At 46.0% G+C, this 11,468-nt stretch overlaps 2 protein-coding genes across 2 annotated transcripts; both read left to right on the forward strand.

The window, feature by feature from the left end:
* HOXB6 (homeobox B6) lies at positions 1-7,189 on the forward strand. Its single transcript, XM_075171474.1, has 2 exons — positions 1-3,673; positions 4,976-7,189. The coding sequence occupies exons 1-2, from the start codon at positions 3,265-3,267 to the stop codon at positions 5,233-5,235; spliced, it is 669 nt and encodes a 222-aa protein (XP_075027575.1). The 5' UTR covers positions 1-3,264; the 3' UTR covers positions 5,236-7,189.
* A 1,041-nt stretch (positions 7,190-8,230) lies between these two features.
* Positions 8,231-11,154, forward strand: HOXB5 (homeobox B5). Its single transcript, XM_075171862.1, has 2 exons — positions 8,231-8,836; positions 9,781-11,154. Exons 1-2 carry the CDS (start codon positions 8,287-8,289, stop codon positions 10,026-10,028), a joined length of 798 nt encoding a protein of 265 aa, XP_075027963.1. The 5' UTR covers positions 8,231-8,286; the 3' UTR covers positions 10,029-11,154.
* The last annotated feature ends 314 nt before the right edge of the window (positions 11,155-11,468 follow it).

The raw sequence follows: 11,468 nt of genomic DNA on the forward strand, positions 1-11,468 counted from the left end.
TGCTCGGTGGGGTTGGTGTTTGCTGGCCAGAAAAGCAAAGCGACAAAAAGTGGGACCTTCCTGGGCAGAGAGCTGGGATTGTACATACTGTAAATACTTCTTTTTCTATGTATTTATACCCTGCCAGTTGAGTGATGTCTGTCAGGAGGGGAAAGCCGGCTTCCCAGCGCAGTGAAATGTGTTATACCACCTTCTGGTGCCTCTCGCAACTTCCCCGCTTTATTGCCTCCTTCTTAGCAAACCCTGCGACTGTTTTTTGAGGAGATGAGGCCAAAGACTGAATAAAGATGTGCCCATCGGTGCCCTCAAAGACGGGTCTGACTTAAGGGCTACTGTATAAGCTGGCTTCTGCAACCGTTCTTGCTCTGGGTCTGTGTCCCTCCCGGCTGGGCTGGCGCTCGAGGCGTCCAAAGAAAATATATATTCGCAAAATCGGTCTCAGATTTACCTTCGGACTTAAGCGGGGAAGGCAGGAGAACGCCTGTTAAACAGCTACAGTAATAACCCAACATTATTTTTTTTCGTTTTTGTATAGCTATTGAGCTGGGAATAGAAACCAACTCTGTGCTAAACATTCAGTTCTCTGAGATTTAGTGCGGTTTAAGACCTCGGCTCGTATTTACATGTATTATAGGTGGCAAATCAATTAGACCGCGGGCCTGACCCTCCGGAAGATGAAAACTATGACAGGCATTGGTTTTTTTTTTTTCCCCCACATCGTGAACCAAGTTTTGTTCTTTTCTTTTCCTCCCCCAAATATCCATTTGTAGGCTCACCCTTCTTCTAAGAGGCAAGACATATTATTTTTTAATCTATAGCGCGTCTAAAATGTCAGCAATAAGCAATTAGCAAGCGGCCAGTTTCAATTAGTGCATTTTTATTTTCTTTTAAATTGTCGACTGTCAAACTACGTAAAAAGCCTGGTTTAGCCACAAAGGTATTAGGATGAGCGGTATTTTAGTACGGTGGGAAAACTTGGGGGAGGGGGATTTTTTCCCAAACTATTTCGAGGGATTTATTTGCAGAGCAATCACGAGAAGTGAGAGAAAACATTAGAGCAAACATTTTCAGCAGATGTACTCACGCATTGAATTATCAGGACATCCCATTTCTTAGCCCAAAATTTGCATGCGGAGCTGATCATGCCAGATAATCGCTGGTTTTGCAGAGCTACAAATATTGCGTAACTCTCTAATCAAATGTATGAGCAGTTCGGCTCCTGCAAAGCAGTTAACTTCAGGCTCTCATCCGATCCTGTTTTGGTTTTTTTTTTTTTTTCCTCTTCTCTAGTCATCGTTCCCTTTCAATCTCTCTTTTTTTTTTTTTTCTCCTTGCATACCAATAAAGCAGATCTACGTAAGTTTGGGTCCATTCCATACACAAAGGGAAACTCTGCAAGAACAAATATAAGAGATATCAGTCAGAGAGGGGGTGGAGGATGGAAAACTACTTCCTTTGCATGTTATTTCCTTGAATTATAAGGATTACGTTTCAGTCGAAATGTTCATTGCAGCCGTGGCATGAAACAATCTTGGCTTTGCTGCTGTAAACATGATGTTTAAAATAAATTAGCTCGTAATAAGATACCCGTTTCGTAGATACTTAAAGCTCCGTCAGAGTGAGCCGCATTGGCAGCTCTACAGTCACCATGTAATATATGTAATTCTAGATTTGTAGCACACACATTCACAGATTCAAGTACAGGGGAGTGTGTATTATAAGGCGTGTCATTTCATTGCATATAAGATCCGACAGACAGATGGCTACAAATTCGGACAGGAAACAAATCCTTGATAAAACGCGAATGATCGGGGGACAGTCCTGGGTTTAATTTAGGGTGTTTGTTTTTTTTTTTTTCCTCCCTGTGAGATGGCTCTGATTTTCCCATTGGAAAAAAGGGAAGGCGGCGATCAGAGAGCCAACTCTACCTTGAGCAAACAAGGATCTGAGGGGGGGATGCACCAGGTAGAGCAGAGCACATCTCTGGCGAGGAAATCCGGGCAAAACCGAGAGAGGCAAACCCCAGAGCAAAGTGCAGCTTTTAGGGTGACCGGGAACTGCTTGAGACTTTCGGGATTATCCCTTCCAGCCTTTTAACTTTGCAAAAATAGGTATTTTGCAGTGGGGACTGGCTCAAAGGGGGGGATGCAAAACCGCGGGGTCTCTGCGCACCTCCAAGGCAGCAGCCCCATCACACCGCCAGCTTTCCTCTCGTTAAAAAAAAAGAAATCTCGATCGGTAACAATCAATAAAATCAGCTTTTGACCGTAACCCAAGGCTTCCTTTTAGCCATAAAAGGTCGGGCATAGATTTGGTATTAACAAAAAAACGCAAGAGGGCACAATGCGGTACCGGACTCCGGAGGAGATCGGGATTTAGCAAGGGATAAAGGAAATACTTCGATTTTCCATTTATCTCCCGAATACGGAGCTTTTGCAGAAAAAAAAAAAAAACAAAGGAAAAAGATGCAATATATGAAAGCGAAGGTTTGGTTCAAGCGAGCGCAGCTTTCATGAACAGGGAATGCTAATCTATGGTAATTAGACAAGCATGAACCGAAATAAGTTGTCAAAACCGATTTCTTCTCCTATAGCAGATCTAAGTTAATCAACCCGGCGGGATCTCCTCCTTGCAAAGTTCACACACACACACACAAAAAACTTTTTTTCCTTTTTTTTTCTTTTTTGTTTTCTTTAACTGTAGCAAAGTCCCCAGACATTTCAGGAAGATTTGCAGACACTAGGGGTTAAAGTTTTCCGAATGCGAATAATTAACTTTTTTCCCCCACTTACAGCGGGTATTTGTATACGTTATACGTGTGTAAATATATATAGGCGCGCACACCGCCATCCGCGCAGACGGGCTCTCGCACACCCCCGCGCTGAGCTCCGGGGGAGGGGGGGACGCGTTTATTTATTTATGAAGCTCCGAGCGCGCCGGGAATGTTTCTTTCGGCAGATATTATATATTTGGTTAAGGGGGTGCATTTCTGTTGTTTAAAAGGGAGGGAAAAGGGGGTGGATGGTTTGTTCTTGGGGTCCCTGGTGCAATCTCAGCTCCTCATGGGTGCTATTTTGCAACCTCAGGCGCCTGCTATTGGTCAGCCCATGATCAGATGGTTGTATTTCCTTGTGTCCCTCGCTGGCACCACGCCATCTCCCTTCAGCTAAAACCCAATCTCCGATATACTACTAATAGCTAAACCACTTGGACTATAAAACACAACAAATCATAAAGCCGGGAAAGGACGGCAGGCTCCTTCCAATGAGTTCTTATTTTGTCAACTCGACCTTCCCGGTGAGTCTGGCGGCGGGGCAGGAGCCCTTCCTGGGACAGATCCCGCTATATCCCTCGGGCTATGCGGATCCTTTGAGGCACTACCCCACCACCTATGGAGCCACGGGCGTCCAGGAGAAGGGCTATACCTCCTCTCCTTACTACCAGCAAAGCAACGGAGCCTACAGCCGCAGCTCCGCCTGTGACTATGGGGCCGGCGGGTTTTTCAGGGAGAAGGACCCTGCGTGCGCCCCCCCCACGCTGGACGAGGTGCCCTTCGCCCCCGAGCCGCGCAAGTCGGACTGCGCGCAGAGCAAAACTGTGTTCGGAGAGAGCGAGGAGCAAAAGTGTTCCGCCCCGGTTTACCCCTGGATGCAGCGGATGAACTCTTGCAATAGTGAGTTTACTCTTTTACAGAAATAAATACATCAATCTCCTCCCCCCCTTTCTTATTTGTTACCGCCAGAGAGAGAGAGAGCGAGCGAGCGAGGGAAGCAGGAATAAGGTTCACTTTAGAGCCCAAACTTCCAGCGGGGAAGTTAGGCGACACGAGAGGCTCCAACTTGCTCCTGACACGCACCAAAACTTCACGCCGCTGAAGTATTTTCTCCCAGCACCCCCCCAGCTAAAAAGTTTGCCCCGTATTTAAGCCCCAATACAGTATTTCTCCATTCCCCCCCCTCCTTTTTTTTTTTTTTTTTGCACATTCCAGTTTGCGTGTCACTCAGCTACAACGATTTGTCTCTGTCTTTCCCCCACACGCACAGGGAGATATCTTTTCTAAATCAGATCTGGATGACTTTACACGGACCCACACCCCCACGCAGCTCCCTCTCTCGCTGGCTACCCGATCTGGAGTTAAATAATATAAAAGTGTTTAAATATTTGAAAGGAGAGGGCTACATTTTTAATGAAACTCGCACATAATGAAAAGTCTGCCTGGGGAGAATTTTCCCCCCCCGGTGATATATGACTTCTTTAAGTGCTGTTTCCTCAATCAGGGAAAAAAAAAAAAAAAAAGGGGGAAAGAAAAATAATAGAGGCTCACCACCCTCCTTCCCATGTTTAGATGCATTTGTTGCCTTTTAAGTTCCAAATTGATGTCCATTAGCGCAGGGACATAAAGTGTTGTGTCCTCTTTAATGTAGAGTTTGGGCAGATCGATTCACTTCATTATTGCTTAAATGCTCAGATCTATTACAGTTGCCGGTAGGGTGGAAAATAGCGAGGGCGGGCGGGGGGGGGAGAACACCTTGCGATTTTTCATCCCGGAATAAGATAGATCTCGCCCTGTCTCCCCAGCCCTGCCTGCAGTCTGGCAAGTTCAGCATTAACCCTTCTGCCCTGCTGCCTGCAGCGCGGCTGCGGATCCTCCGCGGGTGCGGCCCGGCCAGAGAGCCTCCCTGCGCGCACCGAGGGGGCTCACCGCGGTGGGGTTTATTTTGGGGTTGGCCAAAGGCTTTGGAGGGCAGGGGAGTGGGCACACACCCCTCCGCACACAGCCGCGGTGCGGGGCGTAGCATCCCCGCGGATTATCCAGCATCTCCGCGGCTCCACTAAACCTCAGGGTTTTCCCCTCTTTTTCCTTTCCTCTCTTCCCCCCCCCCTTTTTTTTTCTCCCCCCCCCCTTTTTTCCTCCTTTTTTTTTTTTCCTATTTTTTCCCCTATTTTTTTCCTATTTTTTTTGCGGGTGTCACAGGTTCCTCCTTCGGGCCCAGCGGCCGCAGAGGCCGCCAGACCTACACCCGCTACCAGACGCTGGAGCTGGAGAAGGAATTTCACTTCAACCGCTACCTGACCCGGCGCCGGCGGATCGAGATCGCCCATTCCCTCTGCCTGACGGAGCGGCAGATCAAAATCTGGTTCCAGAACCGCAGGATGAAGTGGAAAAAAGAGAATAAATTGCTCAACTCCTCGCAACTGAGCGCGGAGGAGGAGGAGGAGAAAACGGCGGAGTGAAAGTATTATTTAAAGCACACACAACAACAAACAAAAAAAAATAGAGAGGGAGTGAGTGAGTGTGTGTGAGAGCCGAGAGGATGAGGGGGGTGTGGGCTGGCTGCGAGGACAGGGAAAACCTGCACATTGGTGGGACAAGCCCTCTGCAGCAGCGGCAACAGCTAGAAAGTTTGGCCCACCAATGCCATGGACTCGTGTTCCCAGTGATCTGTCGTGTCCAGAAAAAACAAAAAAAATCAGGCTTCTAGTTGCGTTTTTTATTTTTTTTTTTCCCTTCCTAGACCTCCCTCCCCTCCCACTCCACCCCCCGAGATGAAATAATAATAATTAAAAGGTGAAGAGATAGAGAGAGAAGGAGGAAAAGAAAGGGAAAGAGAAAAGACAAAAAAAAAAAAAGGACTCCTACCCGTGTTTCTACCCTTGGTGTCACTGTTAGTAATCTGCTAACTCTTGTATTTAATGGAAGTGCTGCAATATATGTCATTTGGGGTGTTTATTGTCTTAATTTTGTAAAAATGTTTCATGCACGGTTGACATAGGTTTTTTTTTTTTTCATTTTTCTTTTTTTTTTTTCTCCTTTGGTAAATTAATCAAGCCCTGGGGTCTTTGTAATTAGTTTTTTGGGTTTTGTTGGTTTTGTTTTGGTTTTTTTTTTTAAGGAAAATCTACTGAAAGAACGAGTACTACCTAAAAGGATACAAAAGCAACAACAACAACAACAACAACAAAAGTTATATTTTATTAATTTTTGTACGTGTTGTGTTTGAAGTTTGTCTTAGGTATGAACATGGAATTCTCTAATAAAAACAAAGTCTTCGATCTCACGCACACCACCCTGTCATTATTATTATTATCTTTCCCTTTTCCAGGGGAACTTGCCATTCTTAAGGAGCAGAGAGTTGTAAAGACAGCCTTGCTTCTCTCTGTATGACACTGTCTTCTAATCTGCAAGGACAAGCAACTCCAAGCACACGGAAGTTACAGTGGAGAGATAAATCTGGTTTTCCCTCTTTTTGTCTAATCTCAAATGGAAGACCTTTCACCAATAGTATTTCCTCGCTGACATTCTGCTTTAGTATCGCTCTTTTTTATTGTTACAGTACAAAGAGTTATGACGAAACGCTCTCCATATACATAATAAATCAAGGAAACAGGCAAAAATATGCTCTCATTTATCTACCAAAGATACCTAACATTTGCCTAGCATCTTTCAAACATCTGGTCCCTTACTTCATATCCCCAAATCAAAGTGAAGTGTATTGCAAAAAAGTCCAGATTTCAAGGGAATTTGCCCTGCGAAACGAGTAGCTTCTCAGCTCCAGGAATATAGCCTCCATTTAAGGGGAAAAAGAGGTGGAAAAAATCTAAACTGAGTCCAATGAGCTCTTTTAAAAGAGCAGATTTTTATTTTCACTTGAAAGCGTTTTCAATGGCTCCCTTTGAGAGGCTGACTTTGCTCGGGATGGGATGGGGAACGTTTCTGCTCCGTACCAAAGAGGAATCTCGTGCATGCAAATAGCAAACTTTTCCTGGGTTTGGGAATTAAACGAAAGGAAGTGCTTTTTCTGCTGGGGATTTAGGACTGGAAGCAAGCGACCAGCTCAGCCTATTTCGGATACCGTTTTCTGCTGCTTCACAGGGGGAAAACGCCATGTAACAGTATCTCCTGCCTCCCATCCCCTTTCCCCACTACCCACAAGAAATACCTATGTATGAATGCATTCCCCCGTGCCACAAGCTGGTTTAATGTCAGTCACTTTTAAAATCAATTCATGCAGAAGCTTCACAGCTGTAGGACATTTACTATTATTGCCACGCTTTTCATTGCCCGTAATTATTATAATTATATGTCACTTTCAATATGGCGCATAATTTCCAATGAGTTGCAGACAAGCATATGAAATTCCTAAACTGCCTTGGAAAAAAAAAAAAAAAAAGAGAGAGAGAGAGAAAAGAGAAGAAGAAGAAAAAAAAAAGAAAGTAATGCTTAACAAAGCACAGCTCTTTCACAACGTTTTTACCAATTTCAAGTGCCTTTGCTCCCCAATATTCCTCGCAGGTTAGCAAATGGAAAGGAAGAAACAACGTAGCACAACGCTGTGTTCAAAGAGGACGTGAAACGCTCAGGAACAAGAATATCCTAAAAGCAACGTTGTCAACCAGTTCCACCGGCTGGACTTTCCCTCCTTTTCCTTTATTTCTCCCCCCCCCCCCGCCCATTTCCCCCTTTTTTTTCCCCCCTTTCCAGAATTAAGGTGCGACCGCATCGCTGGCTCCACGCTCAGCGTGCAAGAAAGCTTGACTTTTCTGACAATAACCACGCGAAATAACCCCAAGCAGCCACGCTCCCCCCCCCCCCGCCCCGTAGCAGCTTCGCCTTGCCCCCCCACTTCAGATATTAGAAGAGAAGACTGCCCGGCCTCACAGCGACCCGACACCTCATCCCTCGCTGCTTCTCAAACTTCCCCGGCGCTCTTATAAAGGAAGAAATTAAGAGTTTAATAAAGAAAAGGAGCTGGACGAGAAGACCCACGCAGGGAGTGCAGACACGCGAGCCGCGGCAGGATCCCCCCCCCGCCCCCTTTCATCTCAGCCTTGATTTTTAGGAAGGAAAAGGAAAATAAAAGAAGGGGGGGGGGATGCGGGGCAGGGGCGGGTTTGGGGGTGCGGGGCCCCCCCCCCCGGGCGCGGTGCGTGGCCCCGCGCGGCCGGCAGGTGGCGCGCTCCGCCAAGGTGGGGGGCGAGCGCGCGCCGGCGCGCCCGGGGATTTGGGGCGCCGCGCACCGACTTGGGCCTAAACGACTCCGCGATCGTCATTATTTGTAACCATAGAGCATGAATTACCTCTTGAGGTCATCAGTGAGAATTTACGACTGGTCAACAAAAGCACGTGATTCCCAAACGCACCCACACCCTCCCCCCATATTTGGCCGCATACATAGCAAAAACGAAGTACAGTGCATTGCTATAATTCATTAATACATCATAAATCGTCAAGCACAGGGTTATAACGACCACGAGCCACAAATCAAGCCCTCCAAAATAACCCAAATGAGCTCTTACTTTGTAAACTCGTTCTCAGGGCGCTACCCAAATGGCCCCGACTATCAGTTACTAAATTATGGGACCAGCAGTTCCATGAACGGTTCTTACAGAGATTCAAGCACCATGCATTCCAGCTCTTATGGCTACAACTACAATGGGATGGACCTTAGCATCAACCGCTCAGCCTCCTCTAGTCACTTTGGGGCTGTGGGGGAGAGCTCCCGCGGTTTCCCTTCTCCAGCTCAGGAGAGCAGGTTTAGACAGGCGTCTAGCTGCTCCTTATCTTCTCCCGACTCCCTTCCCTGCTCCAACAGCGAGAGCCATGGAGGCAAACCCGCCCCGTCCCCCTCCGACCAAGCTACTTCTGCCAGCACCACCAACACAAATTTCACAGAACTAGACGAGACCAGCGCGTCCTCGGGAGCCGACGAGGGCACTCCAATAAGCAGCAGCATCCCCCGAGCGCAGGCAGAGCCCATCGCAACCTCCACCGCAGCAACAGAAGGGCAGGCACCTCAGATATTCCCTTGGATGAGGAAACTTCACATTAGCCATGGTACAGCTACTTCTTTTTCCGTCGTTGTCGTTGTTGTTGTTTATTTTCGCACACCCCTCTCTTTTTCTCTCGTGTTTTGGTTTTTTTTGGTTTTTTTTTTGTTTTGTTTTTTACCCCCCTTTTCCCTCCCCACCCCCCCACCCCACTCCCTTTTTTCCTCTCCTTCCTTTTATTCGGTGGAGGCGCTTTGATCAGAAACGCAGCTATTTATTGCTTTTGTATTTCTTGCTCTGATCGCTGCTTTAAAGCTGCCTCTGGCGCCTGGAGGGGGGGGGGCGATTTTATTTTAGTTTCGCTATTCTTGCCGCGAAATGTGGGCTTATTTCAAGCTCTTACCTCTATGTGGATGGTGGGAGAAGGTAATTTAAAAATTGAGGGAAGGGGGTGTTCCTTGGCGGGGGGGGGGGGGAGAGGAAAGGAAAGAATTGACCATTAAAATGGCATTATATGCACAGATGGGTCTCTCAGCCCTTTCCTACTCTTATTTTGCTGGGTGTATTCTTGACAATCTGCTCTTAACAAAACCAAAATTGCGAGGAGATACACGGGAAATAGCGAACACACACACACACACACACACACACCGCCCCGGTTTTCTCCTGGAGAAAAGAAAGCAGCATTAAACCAGATGCCCCTGCAAACAGATCCAGAAATACCCAGGCAGAGGCGAAAAGGGAGATTTCAAGATCTCGCTTCTCCAGTTAAATTATGAATATTGAGTTGCGAATGTCGGTTCTGGAGGGGCCAAGGGTGGGGGGTTTTACACGTGTCTGGGGGTGTGCGAGAAGGGGGGGGGTGTTATTTGGGGAATAAGCAGCTTTCCTAGCTGCTCGAAGGCGGCGAATATTTTACCTCGGTACTAAAAAAAAAAAATAGCCTTAAGGATAACAAAAATCCTAGCAGAAAGCAAAAACCCAAACCCCGCTGTTGTCCGTGTTATTCAGACATGACTGGACCAGACGGTAAGAGGGCGAGGACAGCGTACACTCGCTACCAGACCCTGGAGTTGGAAAAGGAATTCCACTTCAATAGATATCTCACCCGCAGGAGGAGAATAGAGATCGCTCACGCTCTCTGCCTCTCCGAGCGCCAGATCAAAATCTGGTTCCAGAACAGGAGGATGAAATGGAAGAAGGATAATAAACTGAAAAGCATGAGCTTAGCCTCGGCGGGCAGCGCCTTTCAGCCATAAATTCTAGAGGAGGAATATCGAGGAAAGAAGAGGAGACGAGAAAGAAATACGTAAATAAATAAATAAAGCGCCGCAGATCTTAGTTTCGGAGTACTGTACAGTGAGGCACCTTCTTTTCGGCATGTTGTTGATATTCTAAGACAACGCATATGGTACCGTTATCCCAGGACTGAGTTCATGTCGTGTTCTGTTTGGGTTTTTTAAAATTTTTTTTTAATTAAATTTTATTTCCAGATGCTCCTCATGCTCTTGTTGTTCTTATAAATGTATGTGTCCGTGCTCTCTTGATGCTTTCTGGAAAGCTAGCATGTTTTATGTGAGCCCCTTAAATGTTATAACTTATTTATAAATTGAGAACAGATACGATTGTTTGTTTATTTGTTGGTTTTTTTTTTTCCCCTTTCCTGAGTTTACTGCTTTTGGGTGAGTTCTTCTCTGCCTAAGCTAAAATCGGGGGTTCCTGCACTACAGTCGCAGAAAAAAAAAATCTAAAAAATCAAACAAAAATGTAAAAAAAAAAAAAGAAAAAAAAAAAGAAAAAGCTCTTGTATCTTTCTGTCTTAAAATTGTCCAGTCTGTGTTTTAGTTCAAACTTCAGGCCAGGATTTCTAATCCCAGGCTAATTCCGAGACGTACTCTTAGACGTGGGTAAACTTCACTATTAAAAAAAATGTATAAAATCGGACCAACAATAGAGTGCTCTAATGTTTGTAAATACTAGAAATATTTCTGATGTGACTAATAGACGGTTTGTAGTGGGCAGAGTGAATGCAATGTTATGTGTAAAAATGGCATCTGTCATGTCTAGCTGCCTGTTAGTACTTTGCCAATAAGCTTTTTGTATTTGTTTGTAGCTTTACTTGAAGTCAAATAAACGTTTCTCCTATTCACAAAGGCTCCCAGTTGCACTTTATACACAACCTCCGAGACTTGCAGCTCATGCGAAAGCCGGGGAGATGCCTGGCATGGAGCTGAGCCTGTGCTAGGAGCTCTCAGCAGAGCTGCAGCCTCTCCTGGGCAGCTCCTTGGGAGCTCAGAAACACCCAATATTCACATCAAATACCCTTCTGGCACCGCACGGGAATAAAACGCAACCCTCCGCACTGCCCCGAACGCCGTCTCCCCAAAAAACAACACAGACCCCCCCCACCCCACCGTATCAGACAAACTGGTTTCAAGTACTTCAAGTTGCAATAACACGGTATAAACGCTTCCCCGGCAGATTTACGTGCATTTCAGGAATTGTCAGATATAGATATACACACGCACAAGTTAAAAGCGAGAGGTATTTATATTCACATATATGTCCACTTAAAACTGTGTTCTATAGAATTACAGATCTGTGTGTTTGTATAGATATATTTATTATATATATATAACATGTATATATATAATACATTTCTGTGCTAAGCTGTACTCTCTCCGCTACCTCTCGTCCTC

Source organism: Calonectris borealis, chromosome 22 (genome assembly GCF_964195595.1).
Source record: "Calonectris borealis chromosome 22, bCalBor7.hap1.2, whole genome shotgun sequence".
Lineage (NCBI taxonomy): Eukaryota > Metazoa > Chordata > Aves > Procellariiformes > Procellariidae > Calonectris > Calonectris borealis.

Excerpts from the sequence above, each read along its gene's own strand:
- HOXB5 (XM_075171862.1), top strand. The coding sequence starts at position 8,287 with ATGAGCTCTTACTTTGTAAACTCGTTCTCAGGGCGCTACCCAAATGGC. Across the intron at positions 8,837-9,780 it reads GAAACTTCACATTAGCCATG|ACATGACTGGACCAGACGGT; the intron begins GTACAGCTACTT and ends CGTGTTATTCAG.
- HOXB6 (XM_075171474.1), top strand. The coding sequence starts at position 3,265 with ATGAGTTCTTATTTTGTCAACTCGACCTTCCCGGTGAGTCTGGCGGCG. Across the intron at positions 3,674-4,975 it reads GCGGATGAACTCTTGCAATA|GTTCCTCCTTCGGGCCCAGC; the intron begins GTGAGTTTACTC and ends CGGGTGTCACAG.